Raw genomic sequence first — 21,019 nt, 5'->3', positions numbered from 1 at the left:
CCAGGCTAGGGTGTGGGGCGCTAAAGGGCCCTGTAGCTCTCAAGGGCTGCAAACTCTGCTTTTGCTGGCCTGACCCAGTTTCTATGGTTCCAAGTTCCTTTATTCGAAAGCAGCACATGTGAGTTGGAGCAGCCAGCAGGGAGCCAAGGGGAATCTGCAAGGAGGTTTGGGCAGATCCCAGGGACCCAGGTCTACAGAGGTGCTGGCTTAAGGGCCAGGGCCAGGAAGGGGCAGTACTCTGCCCACCTCTGTACCCTACACATTAGAGGGGGGCTGTGGGGCTCCTTTGTCCCTACCTCCTCATTAAGGGCTCCTGCCACCAGCTGGGCCCATGCCTCCAGGGCTGCCAGCCAGGTGCTAGGTCAGTGGATTGGGGCCAGGAGATCCAAGAGGAACCGTGCCCTCTGGAAGAGAGAGGCCTGGGCACCCGCACAATCTGGCTGGCCCTGCTATGCTTCACTGTCTACTTCAGGCTACCCTGCCCACAATCTGATGGGCTTCCCAATCCTCTTCCCCTCCATACACACCTCCCTATTTCAGCAAAGGGACAGCTGGCAACTGCTGAGGTCCCCACAACATGCAATGACACAAGCACTAAAATGCCCCCCATTTTACAGATCAGGAAACTGAGGCCTAGAAAGATAAATGATTTACTCAGGCTCAATGTGTGTAAGTCCAAATTTTTTAAATTACAATTAAGTTTAATGGTACAATTTAGAGCTGTATAATGATCACATTCATTGTAGGGGATCTGTACCTGTACATGATATACCTTAGTTTTAATTCCAAATTTAAAGCCTTAGGTCTGGGGTTTTTTTCTGTTGTTTTTTTTTTGTTTGTTTGTTTTGTTTTTTGTCTGCACAATCAGACTCTGACAGTATGCCTGGGTTGTCTCTCCAGCATGGACCCTGCGTAGCTGGGTGTCTCTGTGGTATTGTGTCCTACATCGGTCAGCATCTGTGGGCTTGCTCACTGCACCATCAGCGACATCTGTGTGGGGGAAAGGATTCTTCCTCAGGAAGCTGCTGTGCCACCCCCATCCTTCTTAGGGGCTGAAGCAGGCACCAAGACTCAAGTGGGGCTGCAAGAGACCATGCCAGGGACAGGGAAAGGATGGGAGCAGCGAAAATCTGGGTTCCTGGGCCTGGAGAAGGTACAGGCCTTCAAGATGGTCACCATTCTCTAAGGCCCCCAAGAAACCCCAGACAAGGCTGATCTACTGCCCAGAAGCCCCGGTGCCTCCTTCCTACTGTCCCCAAATCTGAATTCACCTCTTTAGGAGATTAATTCTGCATTCCTAGGCCCACCCCTGGGCGTTCTGCCTTCTTGCTCAGACAGTCTTAGAGTAGGGAGACCCACAGGCAGCCTGCAAGGGGCTGAGCAGCCAAGGCCTGGAGGGAAGGCAGCCCTGACTGGCCCGAAGCCACCTTCCAAATGAGATCACACACATACTTTCCACCCTGACCTAGTACCGTTGGCTCAGCGCCTTCCAGGCCAGCCTTCCCCAGCCAGGCCCAGGCCCCCTCCCCTCCCCACCGCCACCAGTCCTAGGCCTGCAGGTTCCCCGGTGGCATCACAAGACACCTCAGGCGGGGACTGTCCTTACTTCCCCAGGGAGCAGTTTCTTCCACCTGCATGTGAGGCCAGCTCCCTGCAAAGTCCCTTATTCCTCGGCCACCCAGGTTCTTCATGGCTTGGAGGAGGATGGAGGCGGCAAGCTCCCTATCCCAAAAGGGACAGTGAACCAGATGGGCATCTGGGTAGGAAGAACAGCAGAGCACAAGACCTTGCAATGAATGGACGGAAGGACTTACTTCGAGTGCCCACAGTGGTTTGCTGACTCAGGGACTGGACCACATCTGGGAGCTGCCTCACCATGGGTCACATCCTGCTCCATTACTGGATTTCCCACTTACTTACTTCCCAGACCTGGGGCAGGAAGGGCCTGGGCAGGGCAAGGCCAGGCAGCTCACCAAGAGGAGGAAAGACCTGTGCTCCAAAGGCCAAGCAGACATAGACTCACTTGCCTGCATTTGTTCTGGGGCCAACATCACCTTCACCCCGCTGCCAGAGATGCATACAACAGGCAGCGCATAAGCACTGCGTGCGACACTCAGATCCTGACTATTCTAGGAGCGTGGCTGGGGTGAGCACAAGGCCTGGATCCAGCAAACTCTGGGCTTCTGAGCTAGGACGGTCTATTCAGACACCAGGGACTGTTCCTCGCGCTTTAGATCCGCCAAACTCTGGCCACTGGAAATGGATCCCATAGCCGTTACCCGCCTTTACTATCCTCTGATGGCACAGTTCTCCCAAGGAATTTCTAGAACTCGTAACCTCCCTCACAGCCACGGATACATGTTCTCTGTCCTTTCTTTTACAAAAGGGTGATGTGGTGGTGGGCACACTGGAGGTCCACAGGAAGCCTGCTGCACTGAATGTCCAGTGGAAGCTGTGATAAAACACACACAGACAGTGAAGGCTGTGATTATGTAAGTATTGTATACCTAGGTACAGAACTGTGTACATGTAAGCAGAGAATACACAAGCTAAATAATCACTGGAATGTACATTTAAACTTCGTGGACTTTGTGAACCATCACTGTAAATTTTACCTCAGTCTTTAAGTTTCTGTTGTTTTGGTTTGGTTTGGGTTTTTGAGATAAGGTGTTGCTGTGTGGTTCAGGCTAGCCTTGAATTCACTGGGTAGCCCAGGCAGCCCGTGAACTCGTCGGGATCCTCCTGCCTCAGCTTCCAGAGTGCTAACCCCGCCACAAGCGTGGGCCACCACACCTGGCCCTTAGAAGTATCTTTTTACAAAGAAAGAAAAACTGTACTGGAGTAAAGAGGCTCATATTCCCTGCAGGGACTCCCAACTCTAACCTCTCCCTATCTGGAAGGGCTCAGTGTTAAGATGCATTGACCCAGCTTTTTCTGAAAACACTATGCCTTCAGGTCGTCCCCCAGTCCCGCGGTGACCTGGCCTGCTGGGCCCCGCAGAGAGGTCTCCTACCTACACTCCTCGGAGCTCCATGACTGATACCCCAACCCTCGGACACTCCTGCGACTTGGGCTGCAGAGTGTCCCAAGCTGCACCCCCACCACCGAGTCGGCCACCCAGCAGAGGGTGGTGGGCGCCCCAACTGCAGACCCGCCTGGCAGAGGGCGGTGGCGCCCCCTCGTGCTGGGCGTCAGGACCCGCGGAGCCCGCCCAGCCCAGGCCTGGACCGCACCCTCAGCGCCCTTCCCCCTTTCCCCTCCCGCGCTTCCACCCCGACACCTGTACTTAAAGGGGCGGGACTCCGGCGGGACCAGCAGACGAGCCGTTCTTAGGCTGCCAGCTGGCGAGAGCGAGGTCAGAGTTTCCGTCCGCCTGCGGGGGCTGCAGGGAGCGCGGCGCTCGCCACCTCTGGGAAGGCGCAGGTTGGGGGACAGGGGAGGGCGACGCTGCTCTCGGGCCCGTCCTTGGGCTCCTGGGTGTCACACTGCCCCCCAGTGGATGCCTCCGACAATGATCGCTCCAGGATGCCAGTGTCCTAGGCCGCAGGGTCGAGGCCAGGTGAGACTTTGCAGAACCAGAACGCTATCACAGAAGGTCCCTCCGGGCCAGGGGAGCTCCCTGTCCACTTTGCCCAACAGCGGGACAGTTTTGTGTCGCCTCCCTGAGGCCTTTAGAGAATACCCTCGTGGGTCATGGAGGCCTATAACCTGCACCGTCTCCTTTCCTCCTCCCCACCCAAGAACCAAGAGAATCCCTTGATCCCAATCTCTCTCTTGTCTGTTTTCTACCTGTCCACTCTCCTTTTTTATTTTTACTTGAGTTGTCTGTTTGTTTGAGACAAGGTCTTGCTAAGCAGTTGTTTGTTTGAGACGGGATCTTGATAAGCAGTTCAGGCTGGCCTTGGACTCACTTTGTAGCCCAGACTGGTCTCAAATTTGCAAGGATCCTCCTGCCTCAGCCTCCCCAGTGCTGCGATTACAGGAGAGCGCCACCATGCCCGGCTTTATGTATTTATTTTTTGAGACAGAATCTCACTGTGTAGCCCGGGCAGACCTCGAACTCACAACAATCCTGCCTCAGAGTCCTGCAATTCCAGGCTTGTGCCCTGCGCCACCCAGTCTCGGGTCCATAAAAGTCCTGAAGTTTCTAAAGCTGTAACTTCAAAAAACCAAAAAGCAAACAAATGAAAGAACTATAGGTATCTTGTATGGCAGTTTGTGCTAAAATTTTTCATTTGTTAAGTGTAAATATTCTAAATATACGAAGTATTTTTTGAAACTATCTTCGCATTTCTTAGTTTTGTGATATAACAGGTTAAAATGCATTTCATTCGCTGCTGAAGGACAGGCCACCTCCTGTGACCATATGGCAGGTTCTTCAACTCCATTCTCCTTCAGACACAGATTTCCCCATCTTGAAAAGCTCTCTCCTGGATGCTACATATGGATACTGCATAATTTCCCCTATTTTTTCCTATCTTCGCAAGCCAAAAATTTTAAAGCTGTCTACATTCCTTCACCGTTATTATTTTTTTAAGTTACTAGGGATTAACCCCAAGTCCCTGTGGGTGTGCTAGACAAGCACTATGCTACTTAAATACACTCCCAGCCCTTTCCTCTTTTTAATTTCGTTTTGAGACAGAGTGTTACCCAGTTGCCCAAGCTGAAATCAAATTCACAATCCTCCTGCCTCAGCCTCCAAAATAGCTGGGATTACAGACACAGGCCACTGGGCAAGCTCTTTAACTCAGTCTCTACAGCTGCAACACAGTATCCACTGAAGCTGCTGCCTTCAGGAAATGCCTTCCCGACCTCAGGGACTTTTCCTGGCCTCCACCTTCACTGGCTTTGTTTCAGCACCTAACACAGCTTGCTCCAGGAGGCTCTCCTGGCCTCTGTCCTTTGGGATTTGTCTCCATCCTGATACAGGAGTCATCGCAGGGGGCTCTGAGGCCAGACAGCTGTGGCTGTTCCTTTCCAACAGCTGGAGCCCTCAGCCTCTGTGCCTCACACAGGGAGTCTGCTGAGCGTCTTCATTTGCTGTCAATTCCAGCTTGAGTTTCTTCAAATTATACCAAATAAATGCACTTTCACTCCACCCTACAACTTGCCAAATATTTGAATCTGGTTTTCTTCCTCTTCTCTTTTTTTACTTTTTAAACTTCTTTTTCTGTTTGCAATACTGGGAACTGAACCCAAGGCCTTCACACTGAAGCACATCCTTAGCCTTTTTTTATTTCTTATCATGAGGTAGGGTCTCCCTAAGTTGCTAAATTGTCCAGGCTGAGGTAGTTCCTGCTGCCTCAGCCTCCCATAGTGCTGAGACAAATTTTCATGTATTCTACCACTAAAGTTAAATTTTGGCCAGGAATGGTAGTACATGCCTGTAATTCTAGCTTTAGGAGGCTGAGACAGGAGTATCACTGCAAATTCAAGGCCAGCCTGGATTGTATAACAATACCCCGCCTTGAAAAAACTGAAACAATTTAAAAATAATTTTAACTGAAAATCCTTTCTAGGGGCTGGAGTTATAGTTCAGCCACATAAGCACCTGCCTAGCAAGTATGAGGTCCTGAGTTTGATTCCCAGGATCAAAACAAAACAAATCAAGAAAATCCCTTCTAGTTCCATAAACACCTCATCATATGTCATGGCTTAAAAACTCAACATTTCTGTTACCTTCCTCTGGTAACAGGTTGTTTCATTTTACTAACCTCTTAAAGTATGGCTTCGAGTACAGGCAAGGAGTATCCTATATTAATAAGGGGCAAAGACACTAGAATCACACAATCTGAATTTCAATCCAGTCTTTACTACTTGGGTGACCTTCAGTGTATAATTCATCCTCCCTGAGCTTCAGCTTCCTCATCCTTAAAATGCAACTCATAGCCAGGTATAGTGAGTCATGTCTGGAATTCCAGTTCCTTAGGAGGTTGAGGGAGGAGAGGCCAATTGGAGCAATTTAACAACACCCTGTCTTAAAATAAATAATAAAGGGCCAGGGATATAGCTCAGCAGCAAAGTGCCTGCCAGGCAAGCACAAGGTCATAAGTTCAATCCCTGGTACAAAAAAACAAAACAAAACAAAAAAAACCCTCAATAATAATAATAATAGGGGCTGGGGATTTAGCTCAGCGGCATAAGCGCCTGCCTTGCAAGCAGGCAGTCGTGAGTTCAATCCCCGGTACCGATAAAAATGAAAAGGACCAAAAAAAAATAATAATAATAATAATAGGGCTAGAGATGTAACTTGCTAGCAGGGTACCCCTGGATTTCATCCCCTCTAACCTTTTCCCCTAAAAAATGCAACAGTAATAGAAAGGGTAATTGTTATGGTTTAAATAAAGTCTCATGCTCAGAAGTGGAGCCTGGTCAAAAAGGGTGGGTCAGTGGGAATGTGACTTGGAGGGGTGTATTCTCATCCCTGGCTCCTTTCCTCTTTTTCTGCTTCCTGGTCACCATGGTGTGAGCCACTCTCCTCTTCCATCCTGTTTCCCCATCCCTTCTGCCATGGGGCCTGTCACCATGGACTGAACCCACTGAACCTGTAAGCCAAAATAAACCTGTCCTCTGTAAAGTTGCAAGTGTCAGGTATTCTTTCAGTGACAGGAAAGTGACTAAAATAATAATTGTGTGGATTGGGGCTGGAGATTTAGCTCAGCGGCATAAGCGCCTGCCTTGCAAGCAGGCAGTCGTGAGTTCGATCCCCAGTAGCGATAAAAACAAAAAAGACAAAAAAAAAAAAAAAAAAACCAAAAAACAAATAATTGTGTGGATTAAAAGACACCATCCATATGATGCTTACAACCAGCAGTCCAGGATGCATTCATTCTTCCTATAAAGGTTTCCTGAGTGCCTACAAGGGCCCCATGGTTTCTGGTATTAAGGACATAACATAAACTAATAGACCCTCACCCACATGGAACTCACACTCCTGTGAGAGAGCACAGTACAAATGGTAAATAAGTGAGTAAAATGTGTAGTGGGTGGATAGTGATAGTGTTAAAGAGGAAGTTGAAGAAGTGAAATAGAAAGTATTGTTTTTTGTTTGTGTTTCTTTTTGTTTTCAGTGCTAGGGACTGAACCTAGCACTGTGCTACACCTCCAGACCTTTTTATTTTTTATACTGAGTCTCACTAAACTGCCCAGGCTGGGCCTGTACTTGTGATCCTCCTATCTCCACCCTGCAGAACCTTGAAACGACAGGTGTGTGACACCACAGCCGGTTTTGGGGTGTAATTTTAGATAGTAAAGCCAAGGAAGGTCCCATGGAGAACCTGAGGCAATGAAGAGACAGGCCACATGGTTCTCAGGAAGAAAGACACTCAAGCAAAAGGAACAGCAAATGCCATGCCTGCGGTGAGAACGTGCTTGCTGTAGTAAGGGGCAGGGTCACGTGACTGCAACAGCGTAGGAAGAGGCAAAACGGCAGAAGAGGTCGTCAGACAGGTAACGGCAAAATCCCATAGTGCTTTGTACGCCAGTGTAAAGGCTCTTGCTCTTGATTTCTTTTTCTTTCTTCTTTCTTTCTTTCTTCCTTTCTTCCTTCTTTCCTTCCTCCCTTTTTTTGAGATAGCATCTTGCTATGTAGTTCATATTGGCCTTGAACTTACTATGTAGTCCAGGCTGGGCTCATACTTGCAGCAATCCTCCTGTCTCTGCCTTCCAAGTGCTGGCATTACTGGCATGTGCTACCACGTTCTGCTAAATGTTCAGGGGTGTGTGTGTGTGTGTGTGTGTGTGTGTGTGTGTGTGGATGGGTGCACATTTGTTATAAGGATTTTGGCATGAAAAGGTTTTGAAAATTTTCATAGATTAAAACAGATCTAAATGCAAAAATTGCTGGGAATTTAGCTCAGCAGCATAAGTGCCTACTTGGCAAGTACGAAGTCCCAAGTTTGATCCCTGGGACATAAAAAAGAAGAATGAGCTTTAAATGCAAAAATTATTGGAGGAAGTGTGCCTTTCTCATTTTGATTTAAAATTCTGTCTTTAAAAGTCTAGGTAAGATTTGGATCTCACAAAGCTGAAAAAAAAAGTTTAGATAAGATGGTGGCCCTCATCTTCTGGATGCACTCCCGGTTCACTTGCCCTGTGCTGCACATGTTCTTCCACCCTTCCCTCCCTTTTCTATGAAAGCATAGATGATTTCCCAACCATTAAAATTCCATCTCCTAAACATTTTACTGACTCCTCCATCTTTTCTGAAGAAATTTTCAGATTGGTCCAAAAAATGGCCCAATGTAACTTTTTTTTTGGAACAGGAGCATGTACTAACTTTACAACAGTGTCGTACTAACTTTAATAGTTTATATCTGAAGGAGCAGCAAGCTCTGGGGCACGGGAAGGAGGGAGGTAAAAGGTGTAACCCAGTCACCCCTGCAAACCTGCAAAGCCCCCTGCATACTTTCCAAGAACTGCCTGCTCACAGATGCTAATAATGCAGCTCTAGCCCAGAATGTACCTGTTAGGCCTCCTGGAGCATAGAAGCTCTTGACTTCCTCCCCTCAGGTCACTGTCTGTCAGAGACAACCCCTCCCTTGCACCAAATAAACTTGTTCGTGGCAGAGTCTCCATCGTCCTTCCATGGGTTAGAGTCCGATTTACCTTTCAATATCAAGTAGGAATGTGTTTGGTTACCAATAAGTGAACCTGCGTTTAAATCTCTAGTTAAATCATGGAGATACATATTATCTCACTGAACCAGAAGCCTGGTAGTAGGTTGGTCCAGGTATCATCAAAGACCAAGCTACTTCCCATAGTGCCAGGCCATCATCCTTGGTGTGTTACCTTTTATTTTCAAGCTTGTAAACTCACTGTTGTTGTAATGGCTGCTGTTGCACTGGATATCACACCCTTCTGCCATGCTGAAATGTCAAATGTTCATTTTTTAAACTGCTGAAATTCTGGGGAATGGATCAACCAGCCATAGAAACTTAATTTAGATTTGAACACTCAAAGCAGAATGTTACTGTGATAAAAAAAAAAGAAAAAAGAAAAAAAAATGATTTTAGTGCTGGGAATGGTGACTCATGCCTGCTCATGTACTTGGGAGGCTGAGGCAGGAGTATGTCTGTGAGTTTGAGACCAACCTGAACTACATAGCTGAACTGCACAGAGAGACTCTGTCCCCCCACCCACCCCTAAACAAGTAACATTGAAATCCGACAAAAGGCAGACACTGGGAAGATTCTGGGAAGTTAGCGTAACATTAAAATGCCTCGAAGTATCTATAAGTAGGAGCTGGGGATTTAGCTCAGTGGCAAAAGCACCTGCCTTGCAAGCAGGTGGTCGTGAGTTCGATCCCTGGTACTGATAAAAAAAAAAAAGTATCTATAAGTAGAACTATGGTCTCTATTTTCAGAGTGCTGGGGATTGAACCTAGGGCCTCGTGTACCTGCTAGGCAAGTGTCAAGGGCTATGCTGAGCCCCAGTGCCTCACAAAGACCTTTAAATATGCAGCCAAGGTCAGGGATATAGCTCAGTAGCCCAGTGCCTGCCTGGCAAGCATGAAACTGTCAGTTAAATTTCCAGTACCAAAAAGGGGGGGGGCAGCCAATAAAGATTTAAAGGGTAATGAGGAGGTGTTCTTAAACTGGGAGAAAGAGGAGTCTCATTATATGGTGAGCTGAGCATCAGTAGTTAACCTTTAGCAATGGGGAAAGCAGAAAATCTGGCTAATGAATGAGAAATCTAAGGAGATTTTCAGGCAGAGTGTTGGAGGTGGCACCTGCTTTCTTTTGTTGCTTATAGTAAAGTGTGAGAAGTGTTGAGCCGCAGGATAATACTATTTTAAAAGGAGCCGGTAGCTGGATGTGATGGACATGCTTAGAAACCCAGATGCTCAGGAGGTTGAGGTAGAAGGACTGTAAATTCAAGAGCCATTTAGCAAGACCTTCTCTAAACAAAAACAAATGCAAGTGTAGCCAGATTTCAAATCAGCATTTCCAGATAGCAAATTACACTAAATTTAAAAATGGCTTCTTATGCAGACATCAAATCCAGGGTACTCTCAGGAAAACACTGTATAAGAACGAGGCCAGGCCAAGTGTGGTGGTACATGCTTGTGATCCCAGCATTTGGCAGGCAGAGGCAGGAGGATCACTATGAGGTTGAGGTCAGCCTGGGCTACATAGTGAGTTCAAGGCCAGCCTGAATTACACAGTGAGACAATGTCTCAAAAGGGAGAGGGAGGCGGGGGAGGTTGACTATAACATCCTCTGTTAAAATTTGAGAAGTCGGGCATGGTAGAGCATGTCTTTTAACCATGCATTCTGAAAAGCCAAAGCAAGAGGATCACTAAATTCACACCAGACTGGTCAGTTTAACAACTTAATGAGACCCTGTCTCAAAACAAAAAAATTACAATTAAATATGGCTGGGGTGTAGCTCAGTGCAAAGGCCCTAGGTTCAACCCTCAGTTACACACACACACACGCACACGCACACGCACACAATCTCAAAAGGATTTAGGCATAGTGGCATACACTTGTAGTTCCAGAAATTGAGAAACTGAATCAGGAGAGTCCTAGAGTCAAGGCTAGCTTGGACCACATAGTAAGATCTCATCTCTTTGCAAAACAAAAATTTCTCACCAGGGATTTAGTGGTGTAAGCACCTGCTGGGCAAGTACAAGGTTGTGAGTTTGATCCATGGTACCAAAAAAAAAAAAAGATGTACAAAATAAAAATTTCTCAAAAGCAGCTAAGGTAAAGCTCTGGAAGCCCTTTGATTAAAGGTTAAACAGTGAAGATTTTTTTTTTTTTTTTTTTTTTTTTTGGTATCAGGAATCAAACTCAGGACCTCACATTTACCAACCGGGCAGGCACTGTGCTACTAAGCTACATCCCCAGCCCAAACAATGGAGATTTTTAAGACACGAAACAGAGCCACACATGGTGGTGCATACCTGTAATCCCCGTACTCAGGAGGCTGAGGCAGAAGGATCACTGAGAGTTTGACCACTGGGCTACATAGTGAGTTCAAGTCCAGCCTGAACTACCTAATGAGAACCTATTTCAAAAACAAAACAAGGGGGGCTGGGGATTTAGCTCAGTGGCACAAGTGCCTGCCTGGCAAGTGCAGGGTCGTGAGTTTAATCCTGAGTACCAAAAACAAAACAAAACAACAACAAAAAAAAAAAAAAAAAAAAAAAAAAAAGGAAGAAAAAGAAAAGGAAAACCTGAACAGTGTCGTCCCTCAGTAATCTCAGCATCTCAGCGGAAGCCCGATCGACAGAAACATTCTCAGCTTGGATCAAAAGGGGCACAGACAACACAGAATGAGGAGAGGACCCTGAGTCTCCAAACTTCTGCAGCAAAAAGCAGGCTGAGAAAATTACATAGCTGCAGACATGGGCTTTTATGGAAAAAGAAAGATTGGCCCAGAGGACAGAGAGAACAAAGAGCCCAATATGGGAGCCAAGAGCCATTGGAAATTATGCTCAGGCTCTGAGTTCCAGTCGGTGAATGGACAGCTTGTTACCCTGCTAGATATTCTTGTTTGTTTTGTTTTGCTGAGACAGGGTCTATGAGTCCAAGCTGGCCTTAAATTTGCTATATAACACACAGCTGGCCTTGAACTTGCAACCTTCTTGCCTGGGCCTCCCAAGTCCTGAAATGGTAGGCATGTGTTGCTGTGCCCTGCTTGTGTTGCTTTTAGATTTTGTATAGGTTAGTGAGGGCCTTGTATATCCATTTCTGCCTGTGACTAGATATACACTGCCTGTGATAGAGGCACTGTGACTTCTATCTTGTTCCCTCTTGGGGTCAGTCTTCGCTATATAATGAGTTCAAGGCCAGCCTGAAATGTATAAGACCCTGTCTCAAAAACAAACAAAAGATATTAACATAAAAATAGTCACAAATATGAAGCTGCTAAAAAAAAGAAAAAGCCAAAAAGGAGATACTGAGGTAGCTCACAGAATAGCAAGAATCTCCCATGAGTGCATCCCGATAGCTCAAAAGAAATCAAATCACACTGCAAGGGAACCTGGGAAATGGAGTTTTCAGAAAGAAGTTGAAGATTCTGAGAGCAGGTGAACAACTGGCATGCCTTCTCTCTCTTGTGTATGTTCATAAACTGTTTTATAATCTGGTTTAGGGTTAGCTTGGTGTTGCTCTAAAAATACTAGAATCTACCAGTTTTAACAGAAAGGACTCTGATCCAGATAGTGTGACTCAAGTCTTGACTCTTGCACATGGTAATAGTTTAACTGTGAGCAAGTTATCCAACTTGTCTGTGACTCAGTTTCCTCAATTATAAAATGAGGAGAAACATAACTCCTACTTCCCAGGGGTGTGGTGAACATTAAATGTGCTAATATAATCCAAAGTGGTTTGAACACTGCCTCATATATAGTGAACAGCCTATAAAAGCACCACAAAAAAACAAAAAAGTTATTAGACATTGTTCGAAAACAAAATATCAATTACCCATTACTTTCATTATCCATTACTTCTACCACTTTGCACAATTCCTTAAAGGTCTGCAAGAGCATTTCCACAGGCCCTTCCTATAGGGACCCGATGTCCAGGTCCCGTGCACTTTTTTTTTTTTTTTTTTTTTGGTACCGGGGTCAAACTCACAACCTCAAGCTTGCCAGGCAGACGCTTATGCCGCTGAGCTAAATCCCCAGCCAAGACCTATGTGCTATACCTCAATGAAGTAATTCCACTGAAACTTACACTACAGAAACCCCTAATTTCTCTAAGGTCTTCGTTATTTTGTGTATTTTATTTTTCCTTCTGCCTCATTTTTGTTTAAAGTTTGTTTGTTCATTGACATAGAATCTATGCTATGTGGGCCAGGCTGGCATGACTGCCTTGTTGTGCTGAATCAATTCAAAACAGGTGCCTTTCACTGTCATTTTGACTTTGGGGAACAGTAAAAAGCACTACAGTGCCAGCTCCAGTGAGTAAGGTGGGGGCTCACTGGAATTTTTTTTTTTTTTTTAGGTTTTTTTAAGACAAACTCTTGCTCTGTTGTTCAGGCTGGCTTGGAAGACACTGTCTACCCCAGGCTGACCTCAAACTCTCGCCCATCCACTTGCTTCAGCCTCTCCAAATGCTGGGATTATAATGTTTTAGTATCCTTCCTTTGAATGCCATTCACTGTATTTTGTTTTTTTGTTTGTTTGTTTGTCTGTTTTTTGTCCCAGAGATTGAACTCACAACCACCCACTTACCAGGCAAGTACTTGGGCTAAATCCCCAGCCCATTCTCTGTATTTTTTTTTTTTTTAAATCACATCTCCCAAACAACACATCCAGAATTGTTTCAGGCCAGGTCCAGTGGCACTCCCTAGTTATCTCAGCACTGGGGAGGCTGAGGCAGAGGGATTGCCAAGAGTTTAAGGCCAGCCAGGGGTATATTGTGAGACCATGTCTCAAAAAACAGCAAAAGAACCACTTCAGAAAGCAGTAAGAACAATGGCTAAATGTGTCCCAAAGAGGGAGAGTATTTTCAGGGGGATTAATGGCAATGTGTCTTTTGTTGTAATATCTTTAAAATTTAAACCCACATTGTATCTTTTTCATCAGCCTCCTCTTATGCCCAAAAGGCAGAAGCTCAAAGTGTTTACAATCTAGTTGTTAATATTTATTAATATTACCTGTTCTTGCCACAGGAAATCGGTAACCCCAAGCCCAGATATATTAGAAATTTCTCCTATGACTGAAAATAACAGTTGCTGCTAGATATGGAGCACTTCTTATGCCTAGCAGCATGGTTAATGCTCAACTTTCATTATCTCCCTAGAGGCTCACAACCTTAAGAGGAAGCGGAACAACTCTAAATTTTTTATAACCAAGACTCACAGAGACTTTTAAGTATTTTTCTCAAAGTCACACAGGAGGCACGAGGAGTAGCACATTTATTCATGCATTTACCATTTACTAGTTCTGACTGGATTCTAGTAGCAAAGCAGGTCTGCGAGTACAAAGCTAAACAGTCCACTGGGCATGGCGGTGCACGCAGGTAATCCAAGCACTCGAGAGCTGAGGCAGGAGGATTGCAGGGTTGGAGGCCAGCCTGGGATACAGAGTGAGTTCAAGGCCAGCCTGAACTGCCCAATGAAACTGTCTCAAAAGGGGGGGGGGGGGAGCTGGGGATTTAACTCAGCGGCATTAAGTGCTTGCCTTGCAAGCAGGCAGTCGTGAGTTCGATCCCTGGTACCGATAAAAAGGAAAAAGACCCCCCCCCCCAAAATTGTAAAGGTAATCAGTCCAGGCCGGCCAGAAGTTTCAGAGTAGGGATCGGGCGGGGCGGAGTTGCGAACTATGAATAAACAAATACTATAACCCCTGTGGTAACTGCTACAATAAAGGTTCACCACCCAAAATACGGCTAGATCTGACCCTGCGACAAGAACTACTGAGAACTTAAGGAACCAAAGGAAAAACTCTACAGTTACGAAATATGCTTATGTCCTTTGACAAACGCATTAAAAACGTGTCCCGTAACAGAAACCAGGTTCCATCCAAACCACTGCAAGGCGCGGGGCTGGCTCTGCTAGTCCAGTCCGACTGGCGGGGCGGGGCCGGAAAGGGTAGGCGCGCGTGTGGGCGTGGCGTTGGCGCTGACTGGCAGGGGTGGGGCCAAGCTCCCGGCCCCCTCCCTCGTTCCGCCTGGCCGCTCCAACTCCCGGGCAGGCTAGGGTATCGCCCGGGCACCGGCCGGGGAATCGCGCCGCGCACCTCTTCACCACCCGCTCCCCCGCCGCGTCCTGAGGACTGGACGCGCTGGATAAGCTGAGCGGCGCGTGGACCATCCCTGGGGGCTGACAGTCGGCAAAGTTTGGCCTGAAGAGGAAGTGGCCGCCAGCCCCGGCAGGTGGCAGCCGGGCCTGGGCCTGGACGAGGACGCTCGCGGCCTTCTGCCTGACTGTAGAAGAGGGCGCGCCCCAGCCCCCGGCTCTGCTTGGAGCCGAGTCCCGGGACCTCGGAGCCCGCCCCCAGGAGAGGACGGGCGGCGACGGCTGGAGGAAACAACTCGGAAGTTGACGAGAGGCTCCGCCCCTAGCCCTAGGCGGCTGCCGCCTCCCCGCCCCCAGCCCTGGCCTGCGGAGCTCGGGTCGAGCCCTGGCCATGAGCCCCCGCGGGGCGGCGGCACCCGAGAGCCTGGACCCTCGGGGCGCCACTGCCTCCCCGCTGGGGAAACAACTAGAGTTCGGGGACTCGCCCTGCGTCTCCGGACGCCTCGGGATGCTGACTGCCATCCTTCTGTTCTTCCTCCTTGGTAAGAACCGAGACCCGACGATCCACCCAGAGCCCAGTCGCCAGAGCTGTCACTGGGCCCGGCCCGGCCAGTGTCCTGCTTTGCCACCCGTCGCCCTGTCCTGCCTTGCATGCCCGAGACCCCCAGCCCTGCCGTCGCTCCCAGCGCTGTCCCCCGCCCCAACCCCTGCGCGGTGCTGCTCCGCACAGCCCTGGACCTCTCTCAGGCGTTCCCAGATCACCCTAGCAGCCCCACGATCCCCGCCGGCGGGCCTTATTTCCAAGTCACACATCGCAGTCCTCAGCGCCTCTGCACTTACCCTGAAGCTACCCGGAAGTCTCCTTCTGGAGTTCGGGTGAAGAAAACTTCGTGCACTTACTCTCTTGCCCTTTCTGGCTCTCCCTTTAGGAGGCGCTCTGGCCCATCCAGACCGGACCATTTCCTCTAATCGTGGTAAGCAGAGGGAGCCCCGTGGCTATACGTGGGATTTGGGCATTAGAACTGACCTACTGTGATTTTAGAATGAAGGCCATTTATTAAGACTATTTATCTTTGATTTTACAGATGGGGGACTAAGGTACAGTGCAGGCCCTCACCTCGTAGTTGTTAGGTACCCTTTCATTTTTCTGCGGAATAGCCCTGCTTAGTCTCCCTTGCTAGAATAATAGTCTTCAGCAGAGTAGAGACGGTATTTCCTGCTCTTCCTGCCCAGGGGCTGGCATGAAGTTGACCTGAGCATTGTTTATGGTGGTAATAGTTAAGGTGAAGCTATGAAGAGTGTGGAGAGGAAGAGAGAGGTTATGGGCTGGGGCAGGGGCTTGCTCCTTCTTGAAAAGGACAGGCCTGGGGAGGATTGGGGGTGTTAAGATCTCTCTACCAGTGTCCCCACCTTCCTCCCTCCAGCTTGTACGAACTCCCCAGCACTGCTGTTGGAAGTGCAGGGGACCTTACAGAGGCCCTTGGGCCGGGACAGCCGCAGCTTCCCCGCCAACTGTACCTGGATCATCTTGGGCAGCAAGGAGCAGACTGTGACAGTCAGGTGAGCAGCAGGACAGGCTGGTTCCTCTCCCCTGCCTCTTCACCCACTCTGGATGTCTTCAGGAGTCAGCTTCTGTAGCCTTTCCATCCTTGCCAACAGGAAGAGAGAATTTTATTTGGTCTAGTTTGCCAAAAAGTTGGGTTCCTTCTGGGCCAGATTTGGTGGCTAGACTGAGGTGGACTTTTTGTTTGGGGTTTTTTTTTTGTTGTTTGTTTCCAGTACTGAGATCAAACTCACAGCTTTCACACTAAGCTAAATTCCTAGCTCTTTCATTTTTAATTTTTTTATGCTTTCTTTTGGGGCTTTTTTTGTTTTGTTTTATTTTTTGAGATAAGGTCTTGTTATGCATTTCAGGCTGGTCTTGGACTCACTATGTAGTCCAGAGCCCAGACTGGCCTTGAACTTGTCTCCAATTGCTAGGATTGCTGTTATGTGCCACCAGGCCCAGCTTATTTTTTATTTTAAGAGAGTCTTGCAGAGTTGTCCAGGATGTGCTGAAATTTCCAGTCATCCTGCCTCAGCTTCCCAAAGTGTCAGGATTACAGGTATGCAGCACCACATCTGGCTTTTTTCTTTTTTTGGGAGAGGATGGGGGAGACAGGTCTCACTATGTACCCTAGGCTGGTCTGAAGTTGAAATTCTCCTGCTTCAAGGGTAGGATTACAGGTGTGTGCCACCATGCCTGGCAGAGGTGCCTATCTAGTTTGAGGCCTGGCTATCTCCAAAAGACCATGGTCACTCTTGAAATGGTCTTGGCCTCAGATGAAACTGTTCTCAAGAGTTCTTCAATCTGTTATACATACATGCCTGAAATTCACAACTAGTCATAATCATTTTTATTGGCTTCAGGGTTTTGCTTTGTTTTGGTTTGGTTTGTTTTGGTTTTCTTGGTTGTTTGGTTGGTTGGTGTGAATTTTTTCTATAATGCTGGAATTGAACCTAGGGCCTCACACATGCTAGGCAAGTGCTCTGTCACAGAGCTGCATCTCCAGTTCCTCCCATATATGTTAAACATTCCAAGTCTACCCAGGTCAAGGTCTATGGTGAATACTTAGCTATTTGCTTCACACAGTTTACTTGCCTTGAATTTATCCAGAAAGGGAGAGATCTGGAGAGATCTCCAGCGATCTGGAGAGAGCCTCCTTGAGGGTCAGTCTTGCTCAGCTGGTACTGAGGATTAGTGAGTTCTGGTTCGTTGAACTATCTAGCCATAGTTGGATGATATTACTACAACAACCAGAAAGCAATAAAATTTTTGCTCTCTTAATAAAACTGTTCTTCACTTAATCCTGGAATACAAGTTAGTTGTTCGAAAGGATCCCAGAATATATCTGGTGATCTCATGGTGCCATGGCCTCTGTTAGGACTGTCCCCATTGTTTACATTTGGCTGAGTTTTCCATGGGTGGGGGAGGGTCTTGCTAAATCTTGAAAACAGGGTCTTACTAATCAATATTTGCCCAAGCTAAGCTCAAACTTGCAGTCATCCTGCCTCAGCCTTCCAGAGTACTGGGGTTACAGACAGGTATCTCTACATCCAGCATTCACTCTGAGTTTTCATGTGGCTCTTTGAGTCATGGATAAGCAGTTGTTTGTGCTTCTTGGCACTAGGTGGAAGAAGCAGGAGGCAGTCTAGAATATCTCAGGTCCTGCTCTCTTCTACCTCTGTAGGTTCCAGAAACTGCACCTGGCCTGTGGCTCAGAGCGTTTACTCCTGCGCTCTCCTCTTCAGCCATTGATCTCCCTGTGTGAGGCACCTGCCAGCCCTCTGCAGCTGCCTGGGGGCAATGTCACCATCACCTACAGCTATGCTGGGGCCAGAGCACCCATGGGCCAGGGCTTTCTGCTCTCCTACAGCCAAGGTAGGCTGGACAAGAGGGTGAGGGCCCATTAGACAGACATTGGATGACCTGGAGAAGAGGAGAGGGTCCCAAGGCGCTGGTGCCTCAGAGTCCTTCTCTATGATGCCTCTGCAGATTGGCTGATGTGCCTGCAGGAAGAGTTCCAGTGCCTGAACCACCGCTGTATTCCTGCTGCCCAGCGCTGTGATGGGGTCGATGCCTGTGGCGATGGCTCTGATGAAGCAGGTTGCAGCTCAGACCTATTTCCAAGCCTGACCCCAGACGCCAGCCCTATCCTATCCTGCAATCTTACCTTGGAGGACTTCTATGGGGTCTTCTCCTCCCCTGGATTTGCACACTTTTCCTCAGTCTCCCACCCCCAGTCCTGCCTGTGGCTGCTGGACCCTCACGATGGCCGGCGGCTGGCCGTGCGCTTCACCACCTTAGACTTGGGCCCAGGGGATGCAGTGCATGTGTATGATGGCCCTGGGCCTCCTGAGACACCTCGGCTGCTCCGCAGTCTAACCCACTTCAGCAATGGCAAGGCTGTCACTGTCGAGACACTGTCTGGCCAGGCTGTTGTGACCTACTACACACCTGCTAAGAACAGTGGTCGGGGATTCAATGCTACCTACCATGTGCGAGGATACTGTCTGCCTTGGGACCGGCCCTGTGGCTTGCGCTCTGGCCTGGGGGCTGGTGAAAGCCTAGGGGAACGCTGCTACAGCGATGCACAGCGCTGCGATGGCTCATGGGACTGTGCCGATGGCACGGATGAGGAGGGCTGCCCTGGTTGCCCACCCGGACACTTCCCCTGTGGGGTTGCTGGCACCCCTGGTGCTACCGCCTGCTACCTACTTGCTGACCGCTGCAACTACCAGACCTTCTGTGCTGACGGAGCTGATGAGAGACGATGCCGGCACTGCCAACCTGGCAACTTCCGATGCCAAGATGAGAAGTGTGTATATGAGACATGGGTGTGCGATGGGCAGCCAGACTGTGCCGATGGCAGCGATGAGTGGGAATGTTCCTATGCCTTGCCCCGAAAGGTCATCACAGCTGCAGTCATTGGCAGCCTAGTATGTGGCCTGCTGCTGGTCATTGCCCTGGGCTGTACCTGCAAACTCTATGCCATTCGCACCCAGGAATACAGGTCAGTGGAAGTGGGGCTGGCTGTAGAAGTGTGGGGACCAAGACAAGGTGGGACCATGCCACTGGTGCAACTACAGGCAACTATCTGGGTACCCACCTTGATTAGCTCTTGGAAAGCAATCCCAAGGAAGGAGGGGACATCAGATGATATTTAGGAATGCCATTGTGTAGGTCCAGCTCTCCTGGACTGGGTGCAGTGGGGAGAGGCCTGTCAGGGTGGGGCAAGCTGCCCTGACTCAGGGGTACCGGTGACTGAGCAGCCCCTGTTCCTCCCAGCATCTTTGCACCCCTCTCCCGGATGGAAGCTGAGATTGTGCAACAGCAGGCACCCCCCTCTTATGGGCAGCTCATTGCACAGGGTGCCATCCCGCCTGTGGAGGACTTTCCTACGGAGAACCCCAATGATGTGAGTATTCCAGCCCCTACTGATCCCGTACTGGCCCCACTATGGCCCACACTGCACCTCCTTCACTTTCCTGGCTAGCCCTCTGACTGACCTCTACCTCCTCTCCTTGCAGAACTCAGTGCTGGGCAACCTGCGTTCTCTGCTACAGATCTTGCGACAGGATATGACCCCAGGGGGTGCCTCAGGTGGCCGCCGCCGCCAGCGGGGCCGTTCAATGCGTCGCCTGGTTCGCCGACTCCGTCGCTGGGGTCTGCTTCCTCGAATCAACTCTTCAGCTCGGACCCCTGAGACCAGGTCCCAAGTCACACCTTCCTCTGCTCCCCCAGAAGGCCTGGATGGCAGCACAGGTTCAGCCTGTGAGGGTGGGGCAGTAGGTGGGCAGGAAGGGGAACAAGCCCCTGCTCTGCCCATCAAGACCCCTCTCCCGTGTGCCAGCACAACTCCAGCCCTCCCTACCGTCCCTGAGGCCCCGGGGCCACTGCCTTCAGTGCCTTTAGAGCCATCCCTGTTGTCTGGAGTGGTGCAGGCCCTACGAGGCCGCCTCCTGCCAAGCTTATGGCCCCCAGGACCAACCTGGACCCCGCCTGGGCCCCACACAGCAGTCTTGGCTCCAGAGGATGAGGATGATGTGCTGCTGATGCCACTGGCTGAGCCAGGAGTCTGGGTGGTTGAGGCAGAGGATGAGCCCTTGCTTTCCTGAGGTGACTTGGCACCCTCTGGCCTCTAATCACAGTGGCACAACCTTCTAGAGGGTGGCTCAGCTTCCCCCATTGACCTGTGTAGCTGCTGAAAGTTAGACATCCTGCAGCAGGGAGAGTGCTCAGTGAGACCCCTCTCTGAATAGAGCCAGAGACCACCGTCCACCACCACCACCCACTCCCCATCCTACAGCTATCCGGAACATATGGTTCTTAAAGGATCATAGGCCTGGACACTCCATTCTTGCCAAACCCTCACCCAGAAGTGGCCTTAAGCAGCAGAATGCCAATTGGTTGGAAGCCCACCAGCGTCCAAGGGGAGGTTTCAAGCAGAACCAGAGCTTCTGCCAACCTCCATCCCTAGAGAACCTGATTTACCAAAAAGCACGTACCAAATATCTCTGTCCCATAACCAGGCCATTGCCCAGGAAATCAAAGTAAAAAATAAAGGAATCATAAGTTTTAACATTTTACAAATCAGCTGAGCCCTGCCTTCCTGCCATCTCAGCCTGTGTTTACCCCCTCTTCTACCTCTACATAAAGAAGGGACTCTGCGCAGGCCCCACCTGCTGCCGTCTTTTTGTTCATCTTCCAGCCACCCCATTCTTGATTTTTGTGTCATTCAGAAGATAAGCAAATTCAAGAAACCCTTTTAAAGGACCAGCCCCT

The 21,019-nt window shown here is 49.0% G+C and overlaps 1 protein-coding gene and 1 long non-coding RNA gene across 3 annotated transcripts; one reads left to right on the top strand and one right to left on the bottom strand.

Annotated features, from left to right (window-relative positions):
- Positions 1-634: 634 nt before the first annotated feature.
- On the bottom strand, positions 635-14,555 carry LOC106028642 (uncharacterized). Of its 2 annotated transcripts, XR_010043367.1 has the most exons (3): positions 3,281-14,555; positions 1,607-2,452; positions 635-990 (listed from the first exon to the last, which is right to left on the bottom strand). It is a non-coding gene; the product is annotated as an uncharacterized LOC106028642 (long non-coding RNA). The 2 variants fall into 2 exon arrangements; XR_001202252.2 differs by lacking the exon at positions 3,281-14,555 and having other exon boundaries at positions 1,607-3,272.
- Positions 14,556-14,647: 92 nt separating this feature from the next.
- On the top strand, positions 14,648-20,827 carry Lrp10 (LDL receptor related protein 10). Its single transcript, XM_003474501.5, has 7 exons — positions 14,648-15,236; positions 15,624-15,668; positions 16,119-16,254; positions 17,925-18,115; positions 18,230-19,247; positions 19,523-19,652; positions 19,765-20,827. Exons 1-7 carry the CDS (start codon positions 15,086-15,088, stop codon positions 20,350-20,352), a joined length of 2,259 nt encoding a protein of 752 aa, XP_003474549.2. The 5' UTR covers positions 14,648-15,085; the 3' UTR covers positions 20,353-20,827.
- The last annotated feature ends 192 nt before the right edge of the window (positions 20,828-21,019 follow it).

The sequence above is a fragment of the Cavia porcellus genome, unplaced genomic scaffold, assembly GCF_034190915.1.
Source record: "Cavia porcellus strain 051 isolate PalLab524CR breed Dunkin Hartley unplaced genomic scaffold, mCavPor4.1 scaffold_26, whole genome shotgun sequence".
Classification (NCBI taxonomy): Eukaryota; Metazoa; Chordata; class Mammalia; order Rodentia; family Caviidae; genus Cavia; species Cavia porcellus.
Note: the sequence above shows the minus strand (reverse complement) of the source record. Positions and strands in the feature narration are given on the sequence as shown.

Excerpts from the sequence above, each read along its gene's own strand:
- Lrp10 (XM_003474501.5), top strand. The coding sequence starts at position 15,086 with ATGAGCCCCCGCGGGGCGGCGGCACCCGAGAGCCTGGACCCTCGGGGC. Across the intron at positions 15,669-16,118 it reads GACCATTTCCTCTAATCGTG|CTTGTACGAACTCCCCAGCA; the intron begins GTAAGCAGAGGG and ends TCCTCCCTCCAG. Across the intron at positions 19,248-19,522 it reads ATTCGCACCCAGGAATACAG|CATCTTTGCACCCCTCTCCC; the intron begins GTCAGTGGAAGT and ends TGTTCCTCCCAG.